The 23,547-nt window shown below is 42.2% G+C and overlaps 1 protein-coding gene across 2 annotated transcripts in view; it reads right to left on the reverse strand.

Annotated features, from left to right (window-relative positions):
* The window catches only part of MYO5B (myosin VB), a 164,277-nt gene that overhangs the window by 18,904 nt on the left and 121,826 nt on the right, over positions 1-23,547 (reverse strand). For both annotated transcript variants that reach the window (XM_072133253.1, XM_072133259.1), the window contains exons 15-23: positions 22,934-23,077; positions 22,468-22,565; positions 15,020-15,106; positions 12,219-12,330; positions 11,614-11,825; positions 8,665-8,821; positions 8,093-8,332; positions 4,423-4,659; positions 1,069-1,153 (exon numbers count right to left, since the gene is read on the reverse strand). In XM_072133253.1, the coding sequence (XP_071989354.1) occupies positions 1,069-1,153; positions 4,423-4,659; positions 8,093-8,332; positions 8,665-8,821; positions 11,614-11,825; positions 12,219-12,330; positions 15,020-15,106; positions 22,468-22,565; positions 22,934-23,077 (1,372 nt within the window). The remainder of the gene's footprint in view (positions 1-1,068; positions 1,154-4,422; positions 4,660-8,092; positions 8,333-8,664; positions 8,822-11,613; positions 11,826-12,218; positions 12,331-15,019; positions 15,107-22,467; positions 22,566-22,933; positions 23,078-23,547) is intronic.

Consider the following 23,547-nt stretch of genomic DNA (forward strand, 5'->3'; position numbering starts at 1 on the left):
AATTAACATAGAACTGTTCAGGCACTCGGTAATAATAAACCACAGATCATGTACCTGGAGTTAAAGGGGAAAAACCCCTGAGGCTCCTGGGCAGTGCAGAAGAATGGGAGACGTCTACAATGCTGGAACCATACACCCTCACACACATGCACACCTGGCTGAGGAGTGCCTGTGCCTTGAAGTGGAAGAAGGGAGATTTAAAGGGGTTGTCCACCTTTCAGCAAATAATTGATATGGTTTGTGCAAGAAAAAGTTATACAATTTTCCAATATGCAGGCGGACAACCGACTTACAGACGACCCCTAGTTACAGACGGACCCCTCTGCCCAATATGACCTCTGGATGTTACTATAGTCCCAGACTGTAATAATCAGCTGTAAGGTGTCTGTAATGAAGCTTTATTGATAATCCTTGGTCCCATTACAGCAAAAAATGTTGAAACTACAATTGTTACTGGGGCAAAATTTTTTTTTTTCGGCTGGATCTACAATTATAAAATATACAGTTTCGACTTACATACAAATTCAAACATATGGAACCTATATTGTATGTAACCCGGGAACTGCCTGTACTTTTGTATCAATTCCTCACAGTTTTCTAGATCTCTGCTTGCTGGCCTACTATACAAAGCTTCTATGTTTACTTTGGCTGGACAAAAATCTGACCATGGTCATGTGATGTCACACAGGTGCACGGCTCGTTAGTATCACAGAGAGTAATCAGATCTGTGTGTTATAACGAGCCATGCACCTATTGAAAATATCTATAACTTTTCCATACACAAACCATATCAATTATTTGCTGAAAGTGGACAATCCCTTTAATTCCCAGAGGACATAAGTATCCTTATCTTTCAAAACATGTTGTTTTGGCTCCATTCACACTAGTGATTGGAGCCATAGAAAATAGAGGAGACGCTTATGAGCTTGATTAACCCTTTAGTATATTCCTCTTTTACTACAGGTCTCCAGGTAGTAACTTCCCCCCTAGTTTTGGAGAGAGGAGTGGCCGGCAGCCTTGGTGTCACTGATATGTTAACAAGAAATACAGTTCCCTGTAATGTTCTACCTTCAGAACTTAGGAGGATTTGATTATTAAGTTCTTCTTTTTCCTCTTTGAGCTGAGAGTTTTCCACTTCTAGTTCAGATATTCTCTAAAAGAAGGATAAACAAAAAGAAGAGTGATGTTAAGTATCATTATAATTAAATTGTGCCTGTTTGAAGCCACCACTAGGGGGAGCTCAGGTGTCTATTGCAATCAGTTTTATCATAAACTGTATGGAGTACATTGCCTATTGTGGTAGCAAAGTGTTACTCATAATTTGGCGACAGTAGTACTAGTGGCGGTTGTAGAATTGGTAGCAGTAGGGTTGGTGGTGACAGTAATAGTGGACGCTGAAATACTAGTATGGTGGGAGTAGTAGTAGTGGTATTGGGGGTAAAAGTAGTTGTGTGAACATTGGTAGTAGTAGATACATTGTAGTAGAAATAGTGGTTGTATCAATTACAGTGGCACTAGTAATAGCAGAGGAGGCGGTAGTAGTAGTATTGTTGGTGGTGGTGATAATAGTAGTAGTGATAGAAGTGTCAGCAACTGTAGACATAGTGGTAGTAGTAGAGATACGAATATAAGAAGAGGTAGTAGTGGTGGTAATGATAGTAGTAGAAGTGGCACTAGTTATAGAAGATGTGGCAGTGGTGTTGGTGGTAGTAATAGTAAAATTAGTGATAGAAGTAATGGAGTCGTGGAAGTAATAATGGTAATGGTATTAGGTATAATAGCTGTATTAATAGTGGTGGTAGTAGGTATAATAGCTATAGTAATGGTGGTAGTAGGTATAATAGCTATAGTAATGGTGGTAGTAGGTATAATAGCTATAGTAATGGTGGTAGTAGGTATAATAGCTGCAGTAATAGTGGTGGTAGTAGATATACTAACATTGGAAGAGATAGTAGTAGCAATCGCACTAATAATAGCAGAGCAGGTAGTTGTAGTAGTGTAGAAGTTGTGGAGTATAGTATAGTATGGAAGAGATAGCAGTAGTAGCAGTGGTAGCAATGCTAGTAGTAGTAGAAATAGTGGTTGTATAAGTTCTAGTGGCACTAGTAATAGCGGAGGTGGTACTATTAGTAGTAGTAGTAGTAATAGCGGAGGTGGTACTAGTAGTAGTAGTAATAGCGAGAAGGTGGTAGTAGTAGTAGTAGCGATAGCGGAGGTGGTAGTAGCAGTATTGGTACTAGTAGTAGTAGTGGCACTAGTAAAAGCAGAGGTGGTACTGGTAGCAGTAGTGGTATTAGTAGTAGTAGTGGCACTAGTAATAGCGGAGGTAGTACTAGTAGCAGTATTGGTACTAGTAGTAGTAGTGGCACTAGTAATAGCGGAGGTAGTACTAGTAGCAGTATTGGTACTAGTAGTAGTAGTGGCACTAGTAATAGCGGAGGTGGTACTAGTAGCAGTAGTGGTACTAGTAGTAGTAGTTGCACTAGTAATAGCGGAGGTGGTACTGGTAGCAGTAGTGGTACTAGTAGTAGTAGAGGCACTAGTAATAACAGAGGTGGTACTAGCAGCAGTAGTGGTACTAGTAGTAATAGCGGAGGTGGTACTAGTAGTAGTAGTGGTACAAGTAGTAGTAGTGGCACTAGTAATAGCAGAGGTGGTACTAGTAGCAGTAGTGGTACTAGTAGTAGTAGTGGCACTAGTAATAGCGGAGGTGGTACTGGTAGCAGTAGTGGTACAAGTAGTAGTAGTGGCACTAGTAATAGCGGAGGTGGTACTAGTAGTAGTAGAGGCACTAGTAATAGCGGAGGTGGTACTAGCAGCAGTAGTGGTACTAGTAGTAATAGCGGAGGTGGTACTAGCAGCAGTAGTGGTACTAGTAGTAGTAGTGGCACTAGTAATAGCGGAGGTGGTACTAGCAGCAGTAGTGGTACTAGTAGTAGTAGAGGCACTAGTAATAACAGAGGTGGTACTAGCAGCAGTAGTGGTACTAGTAGTAATAGTGGCACTAGTAATAGCAGAGGTGGTACTAGCAGCAGTAGTGGTACTAGTAGTAGTAGTGGCACTAGTAATAGCGGAGGTGGTACTAGCAGCAGTAGTGGTACTAGTAGTAGTAGTGGCATTAGTAATAGCGGAGGTGGTACTAGCAGCAGTAGTGGTACTAGTAGTAGTAGAGGCACTAGTAATAGCGGAGGTGGTACTGGTAGCAGTAGTGGTACTAGTAGTAGTAGTGGCACTAGTAATAGCGGAGGTGGTACTAGTAGCAGTAGTGGTACTAGTAGTAGTAGAGGCACTAGTAATAACAAAGGTGGTACTAGTAGCAGTAGTGGTACAAGTAGTAGTAGTAGAGGCACTAGTAATAGCAGAGGTTGTACTAGTAGTAATAGTGGCACTAGTAATAGCGGAGTTGGTACTAGTAGTGGTAGTGGCACTAGTAGCAGTAGTAATAGCGGAGTTGGTACTAGTAGTGGTAGTGGCACTAGTAGCAGTAGTAATAGCAGTAGTGGTACTAGTAGTAGTAGAGGCACTAGTAATAGCGGAGGTGGTACTAGCAGCAGTAGTGGTACTAGTAGTAGTAGAGGCACTAGTAATAGCAGAGGTGGTACTAGCAGCAGTAGTGGTACTAGTAGTAGCAGAGGCACTAGTAATAACAGAGGTGGTACTAGCAGCAGCAGTAGTGGTACTAGTAGTAGCAGAGGCACTAGTAATAACAGAGGTGGTACTAGCAGCAGTAGTGGTACTAGTAGTAGTAGAGGCACTAGTAATAGCAGAGGTGGTACTAGCAGCAGTAGTGGTACTAGTAGTAGTAGAGGCACTAGTAATAGCGGAGGTGGTACTAGCAGCAGTAGTGGTACTAGTAGTAGTAGAGGCACTAGTAATAACAGAGGTGGTACTAGCAGCAGTAGTGGTACTAGTAGTAGTAGAGGCACTAGTAATAGCGGAGGTGGTACTAGCAGCAGTAGTGGTACTAGTAGTAGTAGAGGCACTAGTAATAACAGGTGGTACTAGCAGCAGTAGTGGTACTAGTAGTAGCAGAGGCACTAGTAATAACAGAGGTGGTACTAGCAGCAGTAGTGGTACTAGTAGTAGTAGAGGCACTAGTAATAGCGGAGGTGGTACTAGCAGCAGTAGTGGTACTAGTAGTAGTAGAGGCACTAGTAATAACAGGTGATACTAGCAGCAGTAGTGGTACTAGTAGTAATAGCAGAGGTGGTACTAGCAGCAGTAGTGGTACTAGTAGTAGTAGAGGCACTAGTAATAGCAGAGGTGGTACTAGCAGCAGTAGTGGTACTAGTAGTAATAGCGGAGGTGGTACTAGTAGTGGTAGTGGCACTAGTAGTAGTAGTAATAGCGGAGGTGGTACTAGTAGTAGTAGTGATACTAGTAGTAGTAGTGATACTAGTAGTATTAGACATAGGCAGTCACCTGTTGCATCTGCTGCTTCTCGCTCACATACAAGTCCTCGGTGATCTTCCTCTCGTCTCGGCTCTGGGTGAGTTCAGCTCTGAGGGCCTGGATCTCCTCCTGTAAGCTGCTGAGCTGGTTCTCGTCCTGCTGGTTCTGTCGCTGCCGCTCCAGCTCTTTCTGCAGCTTCTCCACCTCCGCTGTGTGCGCCGAGGTTACGGATACAAGTTGTTCCTTCAGGTCTTTGTGCTCTTTGTTCTGAAGAAAAGAAACGGACAGGGATCAGTAGAGACCAAGAGAGACCGAAACACAGACGTGGGAGGACACGCAACGTATCCCGTGTCACACATCACGGCTGCTCCGCTCTCACACCTCTCCCTTTGTGTGGATGGGACTGGGGCCATCATATAATAAGCTCATGTCACCCACTTGTTGTAGAAGCGCTGAGTGTATAAAGAGGGTGAGGACTTCTTAGTAGAGCACAAATCTTACATATAAAGAAGCCTATGATGGTCAAAGTAAATGAACTTTAGAAGTTGTAAAATTCTCTTATTCTACACCGATCGATCAAGTCGGCAGAAAAAGTATTTGTTATAGGTTTTCGCAAGTTAAAAATGTTTGTGCTACTATAACATTAAGAGAGGTGATGTGTCAGGGGCAGCAGAACAGCCAGCTGTGTGCAGGAGTTATACTCACTCTACAACACAAAAATACTACAATTATCTACAGTATTAACTATTTAGAAAGTGGCAGAATTTTTCATTGAAACAGAAAAAAAAAAAAAAATCACTAAAAAAGGTATCCATTGCCCTTAAAGGAATCAGTGTATTTCTGATGGTAGGTTTCCATTAAATCTCCCATCACAATCCATCCTGATAAACCAGGGACATTACTCATAGATCCAGGCACCGGGATTGTGGTATCTTCTATTTCTTATCCATGGCCTCCTTCCTTCTAACATCAACTTTTATAATTATGCTAAATGAGCCAGAAGGGCTCTGGGGAGGTGGGTTAATAGAGCCCCTCCATGCTGTAGCTTCTCAGGCTGTTACACAGTCTCCTCTCCCCTTGCTCCTTCAGCACATCACCCTCCCATTGCCCGCTGCAATTTTACACAGTGGCAGCCGGAAATGCTCCAGCACAGTGTAACAGCTTTTGACGCTACTGCACAGACGGACTACAGGAGGCTCATTAGCATAATTTTAACAGTTGATTTTAGAAGAAAGCGTAATCTCCCATGAGTTTACTACGCTCCTCAGGACTTTTTTATTATAACTCTACACGCCACAATTGCAGCAATATCAAGTTCTATAACTTATGCCAATCAGTCTGGGGCGCTCCGGCGATGTCACTGGATACTGAGCTCTGCACCTGCATCCTGATAGTGGCTTCAGGTTGTGCTGAGATTTCCTGCTGTGCTAGAGGCAGACAGAGCTGCTTCATGCACAGCCTGGACAGAGAGTTATTCACCTAGCTATCACAACGAAAGGAGATAAAGTAACAAAGAAATAACATATTGTGGAATAATAAGTAACACTGTTCCCAATATACACAGGGTCCAAAATATTGTGATAAGATTTGTAACAAAAGGTAAAGTAAAAAAATGGAACACTAAGAGGAAAATTAGAAGAATCGTACCTGATTTACAGCGCATTTTGGGTGAAAATTGTAATACATTTTTTTGCTTGCATGAGGCCACGCCCCTCCCAGTAAGCCCCACCCCCAACCCAGGTTCTTTTTTTCAAAATGCACAACTTTTGTCAAATGTTTTGCGAAAAAACTTGGCTTTCTCAACTAAATTGTCTATAAAAGAATATTATTTAGTATTAAAGTACCAAAAAAAGCCAAGAGCCCTGAGAATTGAGAAATAAGTCGGGTTATCCCCGGAGCACAGCGCCAACAGCGAATCAGAACAAATACCGAAATAATCTTATGGAGCCGATTCCACTGTGAAAACGAGGAGTGTAAATTGCCCCGTGTCCCCTACAGCTGATAAGAGAATGTACTCCACGCGGTGACAAAGAGTCGGAGCGGCCGCTATCGTAAATCATAGCCGGCTCATTGTTCTCCGCTCCGCGGGCTTTAAGTGTTACAAATAATCCCACATCGCAACGAAGAAACGGCGGATGCCGAGTCTGTGGAGGGTGGCGGTAATTAATTACTGGGTGAGATACCGTTCTGTTCTTATGGAGTTTGGTCGTTGTGAAAAAACTTTATATTATGCCAAAAACCATAGGGGAAATCGTTCACTTAAAGGGTAAGTTAATGGTTCTGATCCAATCACTGGTTTCTGTAGTCACGTGCACACGTCACCAGGTTTTACCCCTCTAAACTACCAGGCCTTGCAGGTCGAGTATGAAATGTCCTTTCTAGAATCTTTTATGTGAAACCGTATGAACTTCCCTATAAAAAAAAAAAAAATCTTCCCCAAACTCAGGCAAATATGACTCGTCTCACCTCATTCTCAGATGAGTCAAGTTTAGTGGTTGAACGGGGAGAGGCAAGTCAGATGCCCCTATGTTCTACAGAACCTAGAAACACACTGCTGGTGTCATATTAGAGATAAGAATCTCATCTTTCAGATTTCTGTGAGCTACAGAACTGGACATAGAGGCAGCTAAAAATAAGGCAGGAATTGGATCTTTTTCTACAGTGTATGGAAACAAAGCCATAAGCCCAATGTCGTCAGAAAGATGAGATCCTTCTATTTAATAAGACACAAAAAGCTTGTTTCTAGGTGCTATAGAACCAAAGAAACATGGGGTTCTGAAATGACTTTACTACTTCAACAACTAAACTTGACTCATCTCATGTGAAAATGAGGTGAGAAGAGTCATATTTGCCTGACTTTGCGGGAGATTTTTTTTTAAAGGTAAACTGGTAGTTTAGTGGGGTAACCTGGTGACAGGTTCCCTTTAAAGGAAATTTCCTATCAGAATACATCCTGATAAACCAGGGACACTTACTCATTGATCCAGGCCTAGTGACTGTGGTCATCTTCTAATTTCTGTTATCCACGGTCTCCTCCCTTATTAAATCAATTTTCAAAAGTATTCTAATGATCCTGAAGGTTTCTCTGTGGTGCAGCTTCATGAGCTGTTACTTGTCTCCCCTGAAGTCTCACACTGGGGGGGGGGGGGGGGAATTACTCCTACACAGTGTAACAGCCTGTGAAGATAGAGCACGGAGGGGTTCTGGTAACACCCCCTGAGTAATTCTCCCTAATTAGCGTAATTTTAAAAATTGATTTCAAAAGGGAGGAGAACAAATCTATGGATCTAGGAGTAAGTACCCCTATTTTTTCATGCTTGATGGTAGATGCGCTGTAAACATCACCAGTGAGGCCAATCATTTGATTCAGAGTCACATACACAGTTAACATAAGGAATAAAAGTCCCAGGGATTCTATAGGTGAGTTGAGTATATATCTTCATACAAATTTTCATTTTAAATTTATACTTGTCCTTAGTTTCCATCTGTATTTTTGCTCCAGAGCTGCACTCACAATTCTGCAGCTAAAACCTCTCACCACTCTCTGCTTGTTCAGTCTCTGAATAGATCTTGCTCTTGCTAATTCCATCCTGCCATGAATCATAATAAAACAGAAACTCTCCCACTTGTTGTGAAGCTCAGCAGTGCAGAATTCTGAGCGCAGCTCCGGAGTATGCACATATGAGGTTCTATCTGTTACCTGTTCGTCGATCTTCCTCTGCAGCTGCACCACTTTGTTCTCCATGCCCACGCTCAGCTTCTTGAAGTGCTCGGCCGTCCTGGCCTCAATCTTCAGCTGCTTGAGCTCCCGTCGGGCCATCATCCTGCGGAAGTAGCACTGGATGACAATGGCAGCGCTCCGGAACTTGATAAAGTTCTTGCGGGCGGCCCATCCTCTCAGGTGCTTCTGGATCACCTTCGCTTTGTGCTGAAGCAGGAGCTGAAAATCGGAAAGAAATTAAATTCTATTCGGCATTCTCCAAAAATTTACAAAAATTTAGGGACTTGTATTTCTGCACCTCAGCAGAGAGAACATGAGGAAGGTCAAAATTTGGTGGAGAATGCGGGCAATCACCTGCACCCTGGCTGGATCCTAGCAAACACTAGTGCAGGGAGCGGTCTACATTGATGGAGGTCACAAATAAAACCTGCCCAATACCGGCACCGAGCTCAGTACAGCACGCGCCGAAAATTGGGAAAGTAGGAGAACCAGGGCAGAAGGGAGGGGCAGACCATACATTGTTACTATACGAGATGAATGTGATACATTACCTCCCGATACGCTCTTCTATCAAACATGCCTCGCGTATAGGACTGGATGGTGATCGCCGCTCTCCGGATCCTCCGGTAGACCCGATACACTCGGATCATTCGGTATTGTTTCTGGAAGGAGATGGCGGCTCTCGTCTTGCGGAGATGGTCGGCCAATCTACCAGAAATCATGGAAAAAATACCGACAAAAGCTTTGACAACAGGACGTGCGTCTACATGGTCGGTCAGTTATCATCTTATATATAGTGAAAGGAGCATGATGTATCTCCTGTATATAATGATATATGTACAGCTGGTATAACCTGGGGATCTCCTGTATATAGTGATATATGTACAGCCGGTATAACCTGGGGATCTCCTGTATATAATGATATATGTACAGCCGGTATAACCTGGGGATCTCCTGTATATAATGATATATGTACAGCTGGTATAACCTGGGGATCTCCTGTATATAATGATATATGTACAGCTGGTATAACCTGGGGATCTCCTGTATATAGTGATATATGTACAGCCGGTATAACCTGGGGATCTCCTGTATATAATGATATATGTACAGCCGGTATAACCTGGGGATCTCCTGTATATAATGATATATGTACAGCCGGTATAACCTGGGGATCTCCTGTATATAATGATATATGTACAGCTGGTATAACCTGGGGATCTTCTGTATATAATGATATATGTACAGCCGCTATAACCTGGGGATCTCCTGTATATAATGATATATGTACAGCCGGTATAACCTGGAGATCTCCTGTATATAATGATATATGTACAGCCGGTATAACCTGGGGATCTCCTGTATATAATGATATATGTACAGCCGGTATAACCTGGAGATCTCCTGTATATAATGATATATGTACAGCCGGTATAACCTGGGGATCTCCTGTATATAATGATATATGTACAGCTCGTATAACCTGGGGATCTCCTGTATATAATGATATATGTACAGCTGGTATAACCTGGGGATCTCCTGTATATAATGATATATGTACAGCTAGTATAACCTGGGGATCTCCTGTATATAATGATATATGTACAGCCGGTATAACCTGGGGATCTCCTGTATATAATGATATATGTACAGCCGGTATAACCTGGGGATCTCCTGTATATAATGATATATGTACAGCTCGTATAACCTGGGGATCTCCTGTATATAATGATATATGTACAGCTGGTATAACCTGGGGATCTCCTGTATATAATGATATATGTACAGCCGGTATAAGCTGGGGATCTCCTGTATATAATGATACATGTACAGCCGGTATAACCTGGGGATCTCCTGTATATAATGATATATGTATAGCCGGTATAACCTGGGGATCTCCTGTGTATAATGATATATGTACAGCTCGTATAACCTGGGGATCTCCTGTATATAATGATATATGTACAGCCGGTATAACCTGGGGATCTCCTGTATATAATGATATATGTACAGCCGGTATAACCTGGGGATCTCCTGTATATAATGATATATGTACAGCTGGCATAACCTGGGGATCTCCTGTATATAATGATATATGTACAGCTGGTATAACCTGGGGATCTCCTGTATATAATGATATATGTACAGTTCGTATAACCTGGGGATCTCCTGTATATAATGATATATGTACAGCCGGTATAACCTGGGGATCTCCTGTATATAATGATATATGTACAGCCGGTATAACCTGGGGATCTCCTGTATATAATGATATATGTACAGCCGATACAACCTGGGGATCTCCTGTATATAATGATATATGTACAGCCGGTATAACCTGGGGATCTCCTGTATATAATGATATATGTACAGCTGGCATAACCTGGGGATCTCCTGTATATAATGATATGTGTACAGCCGGTATAACCTGGGGATCTCCTGTATATAATGATATATGTACAGCCGGTATAACCTGGGGATCTCCTGTATATAATGATATATGTACAGCCGGTATAACCTGGGGATCTCCTGTATATAATGATATATGTACAGCCGGTATAACCTGGGGATCTCCTGTATATAATGATATATGTACAGCCGGTATAACCTGGGGATCTCCTGTGTATAATGATATATGTACAGCTGGTATAACCTGGGGATCTCCTGTGTATAATGATATATGTACAGCTGGTATAACCTGGGGATCTCCTGTGTATAATGATATATGTACAGCTGGTATAACCTGGGGATCTCCTGTATATAATGATATATGTACAGCTGGTATAACCTGGGGATCTCCTGTATATAATGATATATGTACAGCTGGTATAACCTGGGGATCTCCTGTATATAATGATATATGTACTGCCGGTATAACCTGGGGATCTCCTGTATATAGTGATATATGTACAGCTGGTATAACCTGGGGATCTCCTGTGTATAATGATATATATACAGCTGGTATAACCTGGGGATCTCCTGTATATAATGATATATGTACAGCCGGTATAACCTGGGGATCTCCTGTATATAATGATATATGTACCGCTGGTATAACCTGGGGATCTCCTGTATATAATGATATATGTACTGCTGGTATAACCTGGGGATCTCCTGTATATAATGATATATGTACAGCCGGTATAACCTGGGGATCTCCTGTATATAGTGATATATGTACAGCTGGTATAACCTGGGGATCTCTGTATATAATGATATATGTACCGCTGGTATAACCTGGGGATCTCCTGTATATAATGATATATGTACAGCTGGTATAACCTGGGGATCTCTGTATATAATGATATATGTACCGCTGGTATAACCTGGGGATCTCCTGTATATAATGATATATGTACAGCTGGTATAACCTGGGAATCTCCTGTATATAATGATATATGTACAGCTGGTATAACCTGGGGATCTCCTGTATATAATGATATATGTACAGTCGGTATAACCTGGGGATCTCCTGTATATAAGGATGAATCTCATCATACCTGCGGGCTAGATATCCCCTTGTGTATCTTTGGATGGTGATGGCCGCCGCTTTCATCCTCTTATATTTCAGTCTCTGTAACCAGCCGCGTACGGTTTTCTGTATCATAATGGTGGCGGCGCGGAACTTATCAGCGCGCAGCTTCTCCAGATAAGCCACTTGTCCGGCACGGAAAAAGATCTTTGTGCGTCCAAACTGGAACTTGTCTGGATCCTGATAAAACCCAATATATATGTTCAGAACAGTCATTCACACCGCTGGTTGTACTGGTTATACTCCCAGTGTATACCTCTAGTGTGAAGGTAAAGGGGCGAGTCCAAATCAGCTACACCCCCTCATATAAAGCTGATCATGGTGCCCATCTGACCCCCTAGACCCCCATGTCTAGTAACATGAATGGGCTACAACATGGCAGCACAATATTACTAATTCATGACCCTGATACAAGTTACTGGCAACAATGTTACATCAGCTATTAGTAATACTAGTGGTCTCCTCATATGGGGAAGGGACACCCCAAAGCCCCTACCGACCCAGGGGCTATTCCAAGATCTGGACAGAGATCTAACAGAGTGACCTCCATATCACTTGTGTTCTGTGCGTCACCTTTATAAGATGCTCCAAAAGGTTTTTGCAGGTGATTTTCTTGTCAGATTGGGAAAGATCTTTCTTCGTCATCAATACACGGTATCTAACGAAGAAGTCATGATAGGTCCACCTAGAAAACAGAACATAGCTATAATACTATCTGATCTTAAATGGACACTAAACATATAAAAAGCACCAAAAAATATACCAGTATTGCCCTGTGCCTAGCTGTAAGACAACTGGCTACAACAGGAGCCTCTACCTGGTGCCTAGCTGTAAGACAACTGGCTACAACAGGAGCCTCTACCTGGTGCCTAGCTGTAAGACAACTGGCTGCAACAGGAGGATCTACCCTGTGCCTAGCTGTAAGACAACTTGCTGCAACTGGAGCCTCTACCCTGTGCCTAGCTGTAAGACAACGGACTGCAACAGGAGGATCTACCCTGTGCCTAGCTGTAAGACAACTGGCTGCAACAAGAGCCTCTGCCCTGTGCCCTGTACCTAGCTGTAAGACAACTGGCTGCAACAAGAGCCTCTACCCTGTGCCTAATTGTAAGGCAACTGGCTGCAACAGGAGCCTCTACCCTGTGCCTAGCTGTAAGACAACTGGCTGCAACAGGAGCCTCTACCCTGTGCCTAGCTGTAAGACAACTGGCTACAACAGGAGCCTCTACCCTGTGCCAAGCTGTAAGACAACTGGCTGCAACAGGAGCCTCTACCATGTGCCCTGTTTACAGTAGGGCTCCATTTGTTACTTGTGAACTGACTCCAGTCAAACATGTGACTGAAAATTAGGCGTTTAACCCCTGTGTCTGGCTGTAAGAGAACCGGCTGCAGCAGCAGGAACCTTTCACCTGTGACCTCTCTACAATAGGGCAAGGACTACCAGGCCTCACCCTTTATTTGAGAACTGAAGCTCAGTCAAAAATGTAACTGAGAATCTGGAGTTTAACTCCTGGGCCTGGCTTTAAGACAACTGGCTGCAGCTGGAGCCGCTCCCTTGTGCCCTTTCTATAATAGGGCAAATACTACTAGCCCTGCCCCTTATCTCAGTCAAAGATGAAACTCAGAATTAGGAGATTAACTCACATGTCTGGTTATAATACAATTGGCTGCAGCAGGAGCCCCTCCATTGTGCCCGGGCTAGCTGTCAGACAACTGGCTGTAGAAGGAGCCTCTCCTGTGCCCAGCCTACAATAGGCAAAGGCTACTAAACCCCAACCCTTATCTGAGCAGAACCTTGTGGTTCTGTGAGCTACAGAACTGGAGACACGGGCAGTTAGAGACACAGTCTCAACCTATTTCTTTACCTGTTGGTATCTCCCGTTCTGTAGCTCACAGAACCACAAGCCTGATGCCAACTAAAAGATAAGAATCTTATGTGCAATACAACACTCACTTTCTAGGTCCTACAGAACTGCAGGTAGAGTCGTCTCAAGTGACTCTCCCCTCTGCAGCCTCTAAACTTTTTTTTTCCCTTTCATATAAATCTTTATTCATTTTTTTTCCTTTTTGTAAAAAAAGAGATAAACACCATAAAAACAAAACAAACACATAATCCCTAAACCATCTCTAAAAAATTACCATGCCAACTACAAAGAGATACAGGAAATACAAATCCCACACCGATTCTTCCCGACCCCTCTAGTAGAGTCATCTTAGTCAAAATATGACTCCTCTCTGCTCATTGTCACATGACTTAGGCGGAAATTCTTTTTTTAAGTAAACTGATGAGATTTCACATAAAAGAGGGTATTCTAGAAAAAACATTTCTTTCCTGACCCGAGGAAGTCAAAATCCATCATGATAAACTGTGACAATCTTCGTATATTTGTTATGCATGGTCTCCTTACATCTAAAATCAACTTTTAAAATTGTGCTAATGAGCTTGAAGTGTTCCCTGAGGGGGGTTACCAGAGCTCCTCCGTGCTGTAGTTCCACACTGTGCAGGAGCACTTTCAACTCCCACTGTCTGAGATTACATCAAGCAGGGAAAATTCAGAGGGAGCAGGGGGAGGAGGGTAGTGTAACAGCCTGTGAAGCTGCAGCACGGAGGGTCTCCGGTAAAACCTCCAAGAACTCTTCAGTCTCATTAGCATAAAAGTTTATATTAGGAGGAAGGCACTGGATAACAGATATAAGAAGATCCCACAGTCCCGGTGCCTGGATCTATGAGTAATGTCCCTGGGTTATCAGGATGGATTTTGATGGGAGATTTCCTTAAACACTAAGTTATTGGATGGGATATAAATGTTACACGTCTGACCAGTGACTGGCGGATAGGATCAGTGCTTGGAAGCCACAAGGCAACATACTTGACAGAGAAAGTGAAGGCTTTGTCCCTTCTTCCAATGATCATTAAAGACCCCAGTAGTCGGACCCCCCCCCCCCTGTCCCCACTGAACATTGAATTAAGAAACACATTTATTGTAACATTATTTCATTCTCAATGAGGCATCCAGCCTTCTATCAGTCCTGTGTGAACACTCTCAACACCAGTATTCTTCCATTGATGTGGCCCGTGTGGGCTTGTTTTTTCAGGGATGAATTGCGTTTTTTGTTTTTTTTTCAATAGAACCAATTAAAGTGACATGTAAGATGTTGAAAAACCTTTATTATTTTGAAAAGATGAAGACGGAAAAAAAAATGAACAATAGTTTTTTGTGTTTGATTTCTTATCAGAGTCTGCCTTTGACAGAGCGTAATAGGGGAATAGTCATTGCAGACTTCATGGCAGACATTGGGGCATTAAGGTATCAAGGTTAGCAAAGGTTAAAAGTTAAGAAGTAATGGGGGGGGTGATAAGAGGGGCCACATACCTGGAGGGGTAGCCTGCGGCACTGATCCGGATGGTCTCCAGGACGCCACACGCTCGCAGCTGCTGCACGGCTCTCTTTGGATCGAAGCTGTAAAACAATTCAAGATTGAATATATAACGTTCCTCACATCCCGCCAATTTCCGATATCTGCCAATCACTCTCTCAATGCCGCTATTATAGAGATTATACCGCCATCATGTTTGGAAATAAAAACATTGATCGTCTCAGAAGAAAATTAATGAGTGTTTTATATAATTTGTGATTTACAATCAAGCAAAACAAACGCCTCAGCTCCGGCTGTCACTCATCTGTCTGCAGCTTATGTCTAACACAGCACAAGTGTAATAGGAAATAACTGGCGGAAGAGGCAAAGACCCAAATTATGCTTTTATTTAATAAGAAAATCAGATGAAAGGAGATATAGGAGATTGTTGACAATTTATAATACAGCGAAGGTTGGAACCACAAACTATGACATATTAAATATGATTCCTGTACTAACAATAACATTATAGAATACTGCCCCCTATGTACAAGAATATAACTACTATAATACTGCCCCCTATGTACAAGAATATAACTACTATAATACTGCCCCTATGTACAAGAATATAACTGCTATAATACTGCCCCCTATGTACAAGAATATAACTACTATAATACTGCCCCCTATGTACAAGAATATAACTAGTATAATACTGCCCCCTATGTACAAGAATATAACTACTATAATACTGCCCCCTATGTACAAGAATATAACTACTATAATACTGCCCCTATGTATAGGAATAGAACTACTATAATACTGCCCCCTATGTACAAGAATATAACTACTATAATACTGCCCCCTATGTACAAGAATATAACTACTATAATACTGTCCCCTATGTACAAGAATATAACTACTATAATACTGTCCCCTATGTACAAGAATATAACTACTATAATACTGCCCCCTATGTACAGGAATATAACTACTATAATACTGCCCCCTATGTACAAGAATATAACTACTATAATACTGCCCCCTATGTACAAGAATATAACTACTATAATACTGCCCCCTATGTACAAGAATATAACTACTATAATACTGCCCCCTATGTACAAGAATATAACTACTATAATACTGCCCCCTATGTACAGGAATATAACTACTATAATACTGCCCCCTATGTACAGGAATATAACTACTATAATACTGCCCCCTATGTACAGGAATATAACTACTATAATACTGCCCCCTATGTACAGGAATATAACTACTATAATACTGCCCCCTATGTACAAGAATATAACTACTATAACACTGCCCCCTATGCACAAGAATATAACTTCTATAATACTGCCCCCTATGTACAAGAATATAACTACTATAATACTGCCCCTATGTACAGGAATATAACTACTATAATACTGCCCCCTATGTACAGGAATATAACTACTATAATACTGCCCCCTATGTACAGGGATATAACTACTATAATACTGCCCCCTATGTACAAGAATATAACTACTATAATACTGCCTCCTATGTACAAGAATATAACTACTATAATACTGCCCTCTATGTACAAGAATATAACTACTATAATACTGCCCCCTATGTACAAGAATATAACTACTATAATACTGCCCCCTATGTACAAGAATATAACTACTATAATACTGCCTCCTATGTACAAGAATAGAACTACTATAATACTGCCTCCTATGTACAAGAATATAACTACTATAATACTGCCCCCTATGTACAGGAATTAACTACTATAATACTGCCCCCTATGTACAGGAATATAACTACTATAATACTGCCCCCTATGTACAAGAATATAACTACTATAATACTGCCCCTATGTACAGGAATATAACTACTATAATACTGCCCCCTATGTACAGGAATATAACTACTATAATACTGCCCCCTATGTACAGGGATATAACTACTATAATACTGCCCCCTATGTACAGGAATATAACTACTATAATACTGCCCCCTATGTACAGGAATATAACTACTATAATACTGCCCCCTATGTACAGGAATATAACTACTATAATACTGCCCCCTATGTACAGGAATATAACTACTATAATACTGTCCCCTATGTACAAGAATATAACTACTATAATACTGCCCCCTAACTACTATAATACTGCCCCCTATGTACAAGAATATAACTACTATAATACTGCCCCCTATGTACAAGAATATAACTACTATAATACTGCCCCCTATGTACAAGAATATAACTACTATAACACTGCCCCCTATGTACAAGAATATAACTACTATAATACTGCCCCCTATGTACAGGAATATAACTACTATAATACTGCCCCTATGTACAAGAATATAACTACTATAATACTGCCCCCTATGTACAAGAATATAACTACTATAATACTGCCCCTATGTACAAGAATATAACTACTATAATACTGCCCCCTATGTACAAGAATATAACTACTATAATACTGCCCCCTATGTACAGGAATATAACTACTATAATACTGCCCCCTATGTACAGGAATATAACTACTATAATACTGCCCCCTATGTACAGGAATATAACTACTATAATACTGTCCCCTATGTACAGGAATATAACTACTATAATACTGCCCCTATGTACAAGAATATAACTACTATAATACTGACCCTATGTACAGGAATATAACTACTATAATACTGCCCCCTATGTACAGGAATATAACTACTATAATACTGCCCCCTATGTACAAGAATATAACTACTATAATACTGCCCCTATGTACAGGAATATAACTACTATAATACTGCCCCCTATGTACAAGAATATAACTACTATAATACTGCCCCCTATGTACAAGAATATAACTACTATAATACTGCCCCCATGTACAGGAATATAACTACTATAATACTGCCCCCTATGTACAAGAATATAACTACTATAATACTGCCCCCTATGTACAAGAATATAACTACTATAATACTGCCCCCTATGTACAAGAATATAACTACTATAATGGAGAGGAAAAAAATGATGATTCATACGAATAAGGACCTCTATTCTTCGGTCCGAAACGCGTAACCTTTTTCTCTCCCCAGTGATCACTTTTTAAACGATGTATTGAAAATAAAGATGAATTTTTTTACTTCATTTGCCTGTTGCCGATGACATCATTTTTTTCCTCTCCATTTCCAATTTGGCCCCCGGGACCGGACCGGGTCTTGCATCGTTGCACGGCACCACCTTCACTACAAGCTGCTAATCAGGTGAGCTGACACCTGAGCCTTTTTTGGCTCTTTCCTCATAACTACTATAATACTGCTCCCTATGTACAAGAATATAACTACTATAATACTGCCTCCTATGTACCAGAATATAACTACTATAATACTGCCCCCTATGTACCAGAATATAACTACTATAACACTGCCCCTATGTACAAGAATATAACTACTATAATACTGCCCCCTATGTACAAGGATATAACTACTATAATACTGCCCCCTATGTACAAGAATATAACTACTATAATACTGCCCCCTATGTACAAGGATATAACTACTATAATACTGCCCCCTATGTACAAGAATATAACTACTATAATACTGCCCCCTATGTACAAGGATATAACTACTATAAAACACTTAATTTTTGTTTATAATCTATACATGTATTTTCATGGATTATAATGTAATCCATCAGACATGGCAGCATAAACCATGAAATAACAAATTGTCTTCTGTTCCTTCTGGTTTCCATCCTTATGGATCTTTATAAACAATGAGACAGGATCCAATAGACCCATCTGTGTTTGGAAATGTTTATCGCCGGCTCTGCTGATGCCGGTCCATTTCATGGCAGCTGCTCTGTACCAGCCGGAAGCTGTCTTTATGATACGCAGTAGCAGAGCTGAGTATGTCGGACGTGCGGCGTTAAGTTCCAGCTCTGCTACATCTGTGTTACAGCATATATACTCCTCAGCACTACACTTGTAGTTTGTGTAATGGGGCTGTGCTGCAGTACCGGACACAGCGGGCAGTCAGAGGTGGCGCTGTTCTGTAAATAATCATTATCAGAGGGAAATGATTGCTAGCCTTCTGGACAAGCCGGGGCTTACCTTCATGTCTGGAGGGCTGAGCGTAGGCCCTGTGAAGCGGCTGATAACAGGTTCCCAGGGTCTGTCGCCCAGACATCCAGCTCTGCCCAGATATACTTACACATGGAGAATGAGCATAGGGGGCGGACAATGGGGCGACTGTCCCGTCCTGCATCTCATTACTGGGGGCATCTATAACGCACGGGTCCACTTACAACCGGTAGAAACTTCTCTCCAGGGTCTGACTGGTAACAAATCCAACACAGCAGAGCCGAATGTGTCGCCGGATGTGTTGTAATGTCTCTCTGGCAGCTTTATATTAGGTTTTGCTGTTGTTATTGATAATGCATAGGATCAATCACAAATATCACATCAATGAGGGTCCGACATGTGGGACCCCGACTAGTGAGCAAACTCTGGTTATGAGAGTAACACAAAGAAGAAAGCTGGAAAAGCTCCCTGCGTAGTGGTAGAACCAGGTCATTACATTTCATTCAAGTGAAGGGGAGCTGCAGTAACACAACCTGGCCACTACACATAGAGTGGCGCATGACCATCCCCTGTGCCTTTTCTGCTGCACAAATTTGGTCTGTGGGGGGGGGGGCACCAAAAATTCTGGCGTAGATTCTTTTAAATCTGGCAGAAAGTCTTCCTAAGCTCCGCCCTCTTGCAACTTTTATAAAACTTTGCAGAAAGTGCCAAAATATTTATGCCGCTTTCCATTTAACCTGCTTTGCACCTGAAGTCCTATGAAGTGCCAAAGTAATATCCCCAGACGATCTACCGGACCACAAATCTGCTAATCTCACAAATGTAAATGTTTGTAAGGTGATGATCATAAGGAATTAAAGGGGTTGGGTGGGACTTAAATACTGATGACCTGTAAGTACATCAGGTAGGTGCTTCAGTGCCCGGCACCCCACTGGTGAGACAAGGTATTGCAGCATTCAGACAAGCTCTATGGTGATTCCTCTCCATAGTTTGTATGTTCTCTCCATGTTTGCGTGGGTTTCCTCCGGGGCCTCCGGTTTCCTCCCACACTCCTAAACATACTGGTAGGTTGATTAGATTGTGAGCCCCATTGGGGACAGAGACTGATGTGGCGCTATATAAATAATGGAATTATTATTATTATTTACCTGGCATAGCGCCACACAATGTACAGTGGCTGTTCTTGGTATTGACACTCAGCCTCATTCATAGTACTGACCAGGTCATGAGACTGACAGGTGTCACATCATGCGCCTGTAAAGCAGATGCTGGGGGTCCAAACCTCATGATATTGATAAAAAAAACCCTTTAAGACCAGGCACAATCCTACCCCTTAAAGATGACATGTCCTTGGGACATCTTCTAAACCTCTCCATAATTTTAGGCTAAGTGTGAGAGCTTAGTAAACATATAGGGGCTTATTTACTATGGGTCGCGGACCGCACTTTTGTCGGACTGTTCGCCGTTTTCGGGATTTGTGCGGCTTTGACAGGTATTTAACAGGGGTCTGCGCTGGGATTGTGTCACACGTGATCGGGTTTTGGCGCAGCTGTGCTGCTTTCATGCAACAGAAATCGGGGGGCAGTGCCGTCGGATGATCCGTCTGATTCGGACTGAGCGCAAGATTTAACTTTCAAATTGTGTCGCAAGACAATGCACTTACATGTACCGGGAAGAAGAAGGTGAACTCCGGGGACCTGAGCGGGGAAGCGACACATGCAGGATATCGGGCGCACGATCTTAGCGCGGCACAATGCACTTTCGGGGAATTAGAGCGGACGGGTAAGTAAATGTGCCCCATAGTCTTTCACCGAGGCAGCATAACCTTCCCCTCCCACCGATAGACCCCTAAAACCACAATAGACCCCATCGCAGTGATGTTGTGTATCCACAATCTTTTTGGAATAGTCAACTATTTGCACATTTTTTATAAATGGATATAAAATGCTGTGTATTGTACTATAAATTTTGGGTGCACAATGATAAAGGAATGCGGTGACGGATGCTCCGGGTTAAGGGCGATGTTTTGCGCAGTTGTAACTATAAATCTAGATCCAATGAGATTTATAATATCCCAGGTGATCTGGAACAACAAGTCCCATCATCTTATGTTTTATATTTTCCCCTGTGGGCTGATAGATGTCCCCGGGTGTCAGTATCTACAAGGGGTTGAAGTTCCTATACAGCAGGTCCATATTAATCTCAGTGTCAGACCTCAGTACTAGGAGAGTGATTCACAGCAGTGCGGCAGGAGCAGACGTAAATCTGTCTTTATGTCCCTAGTTTCATCCAATGATATATTGTATCTCCTCCACATACACAAAAGGAAACAATGACCACCACAATAGTGAGTGCAGCTCTGCAGTATAATATAGGATGTAACTCAGGATCAGTACAGGATAAGTAATGTCATGTATGTACACAGTGACTGCACCAGCAGCAGAATAGTGAGTGCAGCTCTGGAGTATAATACAGGATGTAACTCAGGATCAGTACAGGATAAGTAATGTCATGTATGTACACAGTGACTGCACCAGCAGCAGAATAGTGAATGCAGCTCTGGGGTATAATACAGGATGTAACTCAGGATCAGTACAGGATAAGTAATGTCATGTATGTACACAGTGACTGCACCAGCAGCAGAATAGTGAGTGCAGCTCTGCAGTATAATATAGGATGTAACTCAGGATCAGTACAGGATAAGTAATGTCATGTATGTACACAGTGACTGCACCAGCAGCAGAATAGTGAGTGCAGCTCTGGGGTATAATACAGGATGTAACTCAGGGTCAGTACAGGATAAGTAATGCCATGTATGTACACAGTGACTGCACCAGCAGCAGAATAGTGAGTACAGCTCTGGGGTATAATACAGGATGTAACTCAGGATCAGTACAGGATAAGTAATGTCATGTATGTACACAGTGACTGCACCAGCAGCAGAATAGTGAGTGCAGCTCTGGGGTATAATGCAGGATGTAACTCAGGATCAGTACAGGATAAGTAATGTCATGTATGTACACAGAGACTGCACCAGCAGCAGAATAGTGAGTGCAGCTCTGGGGTATAATACAGGATGTAACTCAGGATCAGTACAGGATAAGTAATGTCATGTATGTACACAGTGACTGCACCCGCAGCAGAAAAGTGAGTGCAGCTCTGGGGTATAATACAGGATGTAACTCAGGATCAGTACAGGATAAGTAATGCCATGTATGTACACAGTGACTGCACCAGCAGCAGAATAGTGAGTGCAGCTCTGGAGTATAATACAGGATGTGAATCAGCACCAGATGAATATCAGTAACATTTTGAGTCTATTCTTATGTATAGTATTAGGACACTGTACATTCTGCCAGTCTCACCTGAATGCCTCCTTTTCATCATTGGGTTTAATACAGCGCACATAATGAGGTGTAGTTGCATTTAAAGTTTCCATCAGCAAATGAAGAGAGTTCCGGAACTGAAAAAGAACATATAGAAGTTATTTCTCCAATAAGATTATAAGAGGTTCTGCCTCGCAGTCACACCCTGCTATGATGTCTCCATATAATGCACAAAGAAAGTAGCAGAGGATTCGGTCCATAACTCTCTCACTCCATCACAGCAGGAACATATATGACATTATACAGAAGTACTGACCTCTACTGAAGTGAATATAGGACTTGGATTGAGATAAAAACTTACTATTAGCTGCAGCAGCCTGTGTCAGTGTTGTCTCACAGTCAGCTCCTTCTATCTCCCCTTCCATCTCCATATTCTATACAACCATAGAATGTTGTGTGTATGTGATAAATCGGGAGAAGTCAGGGGATACAATGTGACCATTACCTGGTGTCCCACCGTCTTCTTATGTTCTTTATTGGCGTTCTTAATCGCCGGCTTTGCTGGTCTGACACTAATTTTGGATTTTCCTGTGGGGGTCGGAGGGACGGGATCCTTGTCCTCTTGGAACAGATCGGCGACCAGTTGATACTGTCAGAAAAATAGAAACTTCTCTGTAATCCTGGAAGGAGTTTCCTGGTCAATCTCTCATCAGACCAGAGTAGTAGAGCGAGCGGACAGATCTTTATAGACTACATCACACAGAAATATCAGCATATTCCAGATACAGTATTCTTCTCTAGGCTCAACACACTGAAACATTTTGACTCCACCGATACATTGTAGCAAACTATCAGCACAGAACATGGTGCTTTCCTATCTTATATTTCGGACACATCCCGTTATCATAAGACTGGTTAGGGACTGACCCCTGACAAGGGACAGGCAAAGACAATGTTATTGGACAAGCCAAGGTCAGGGCAAGCAGAGCCGTGGTCAGTGGAAAAGCCGGGGGCCAGTGGAAAAGCCGGGGGTCAGTGGAAAAGCCGGGGGTCAGTGGGAAAGCCGGGGGTCAGTGGGAAAGCCGGGGGTCAGGGGGAAAGCCGGGGGTCAGGGGGAAA

This window comes from Engystomops pustulosus, chromosome 1 (genome assembly GCF_040894005.1).
Source record: "Engystomops pustulosus chromosome 1, aEngPut4.maternal, whole genome shotgun sequence".
Taxonomy (NCBI): domain Eukaryota; kingdom Metazoa; phylum Chordata; class Amphibia; order Anura; family Leptodactylidae; genus Engystomops; species Engystomops pustulosus.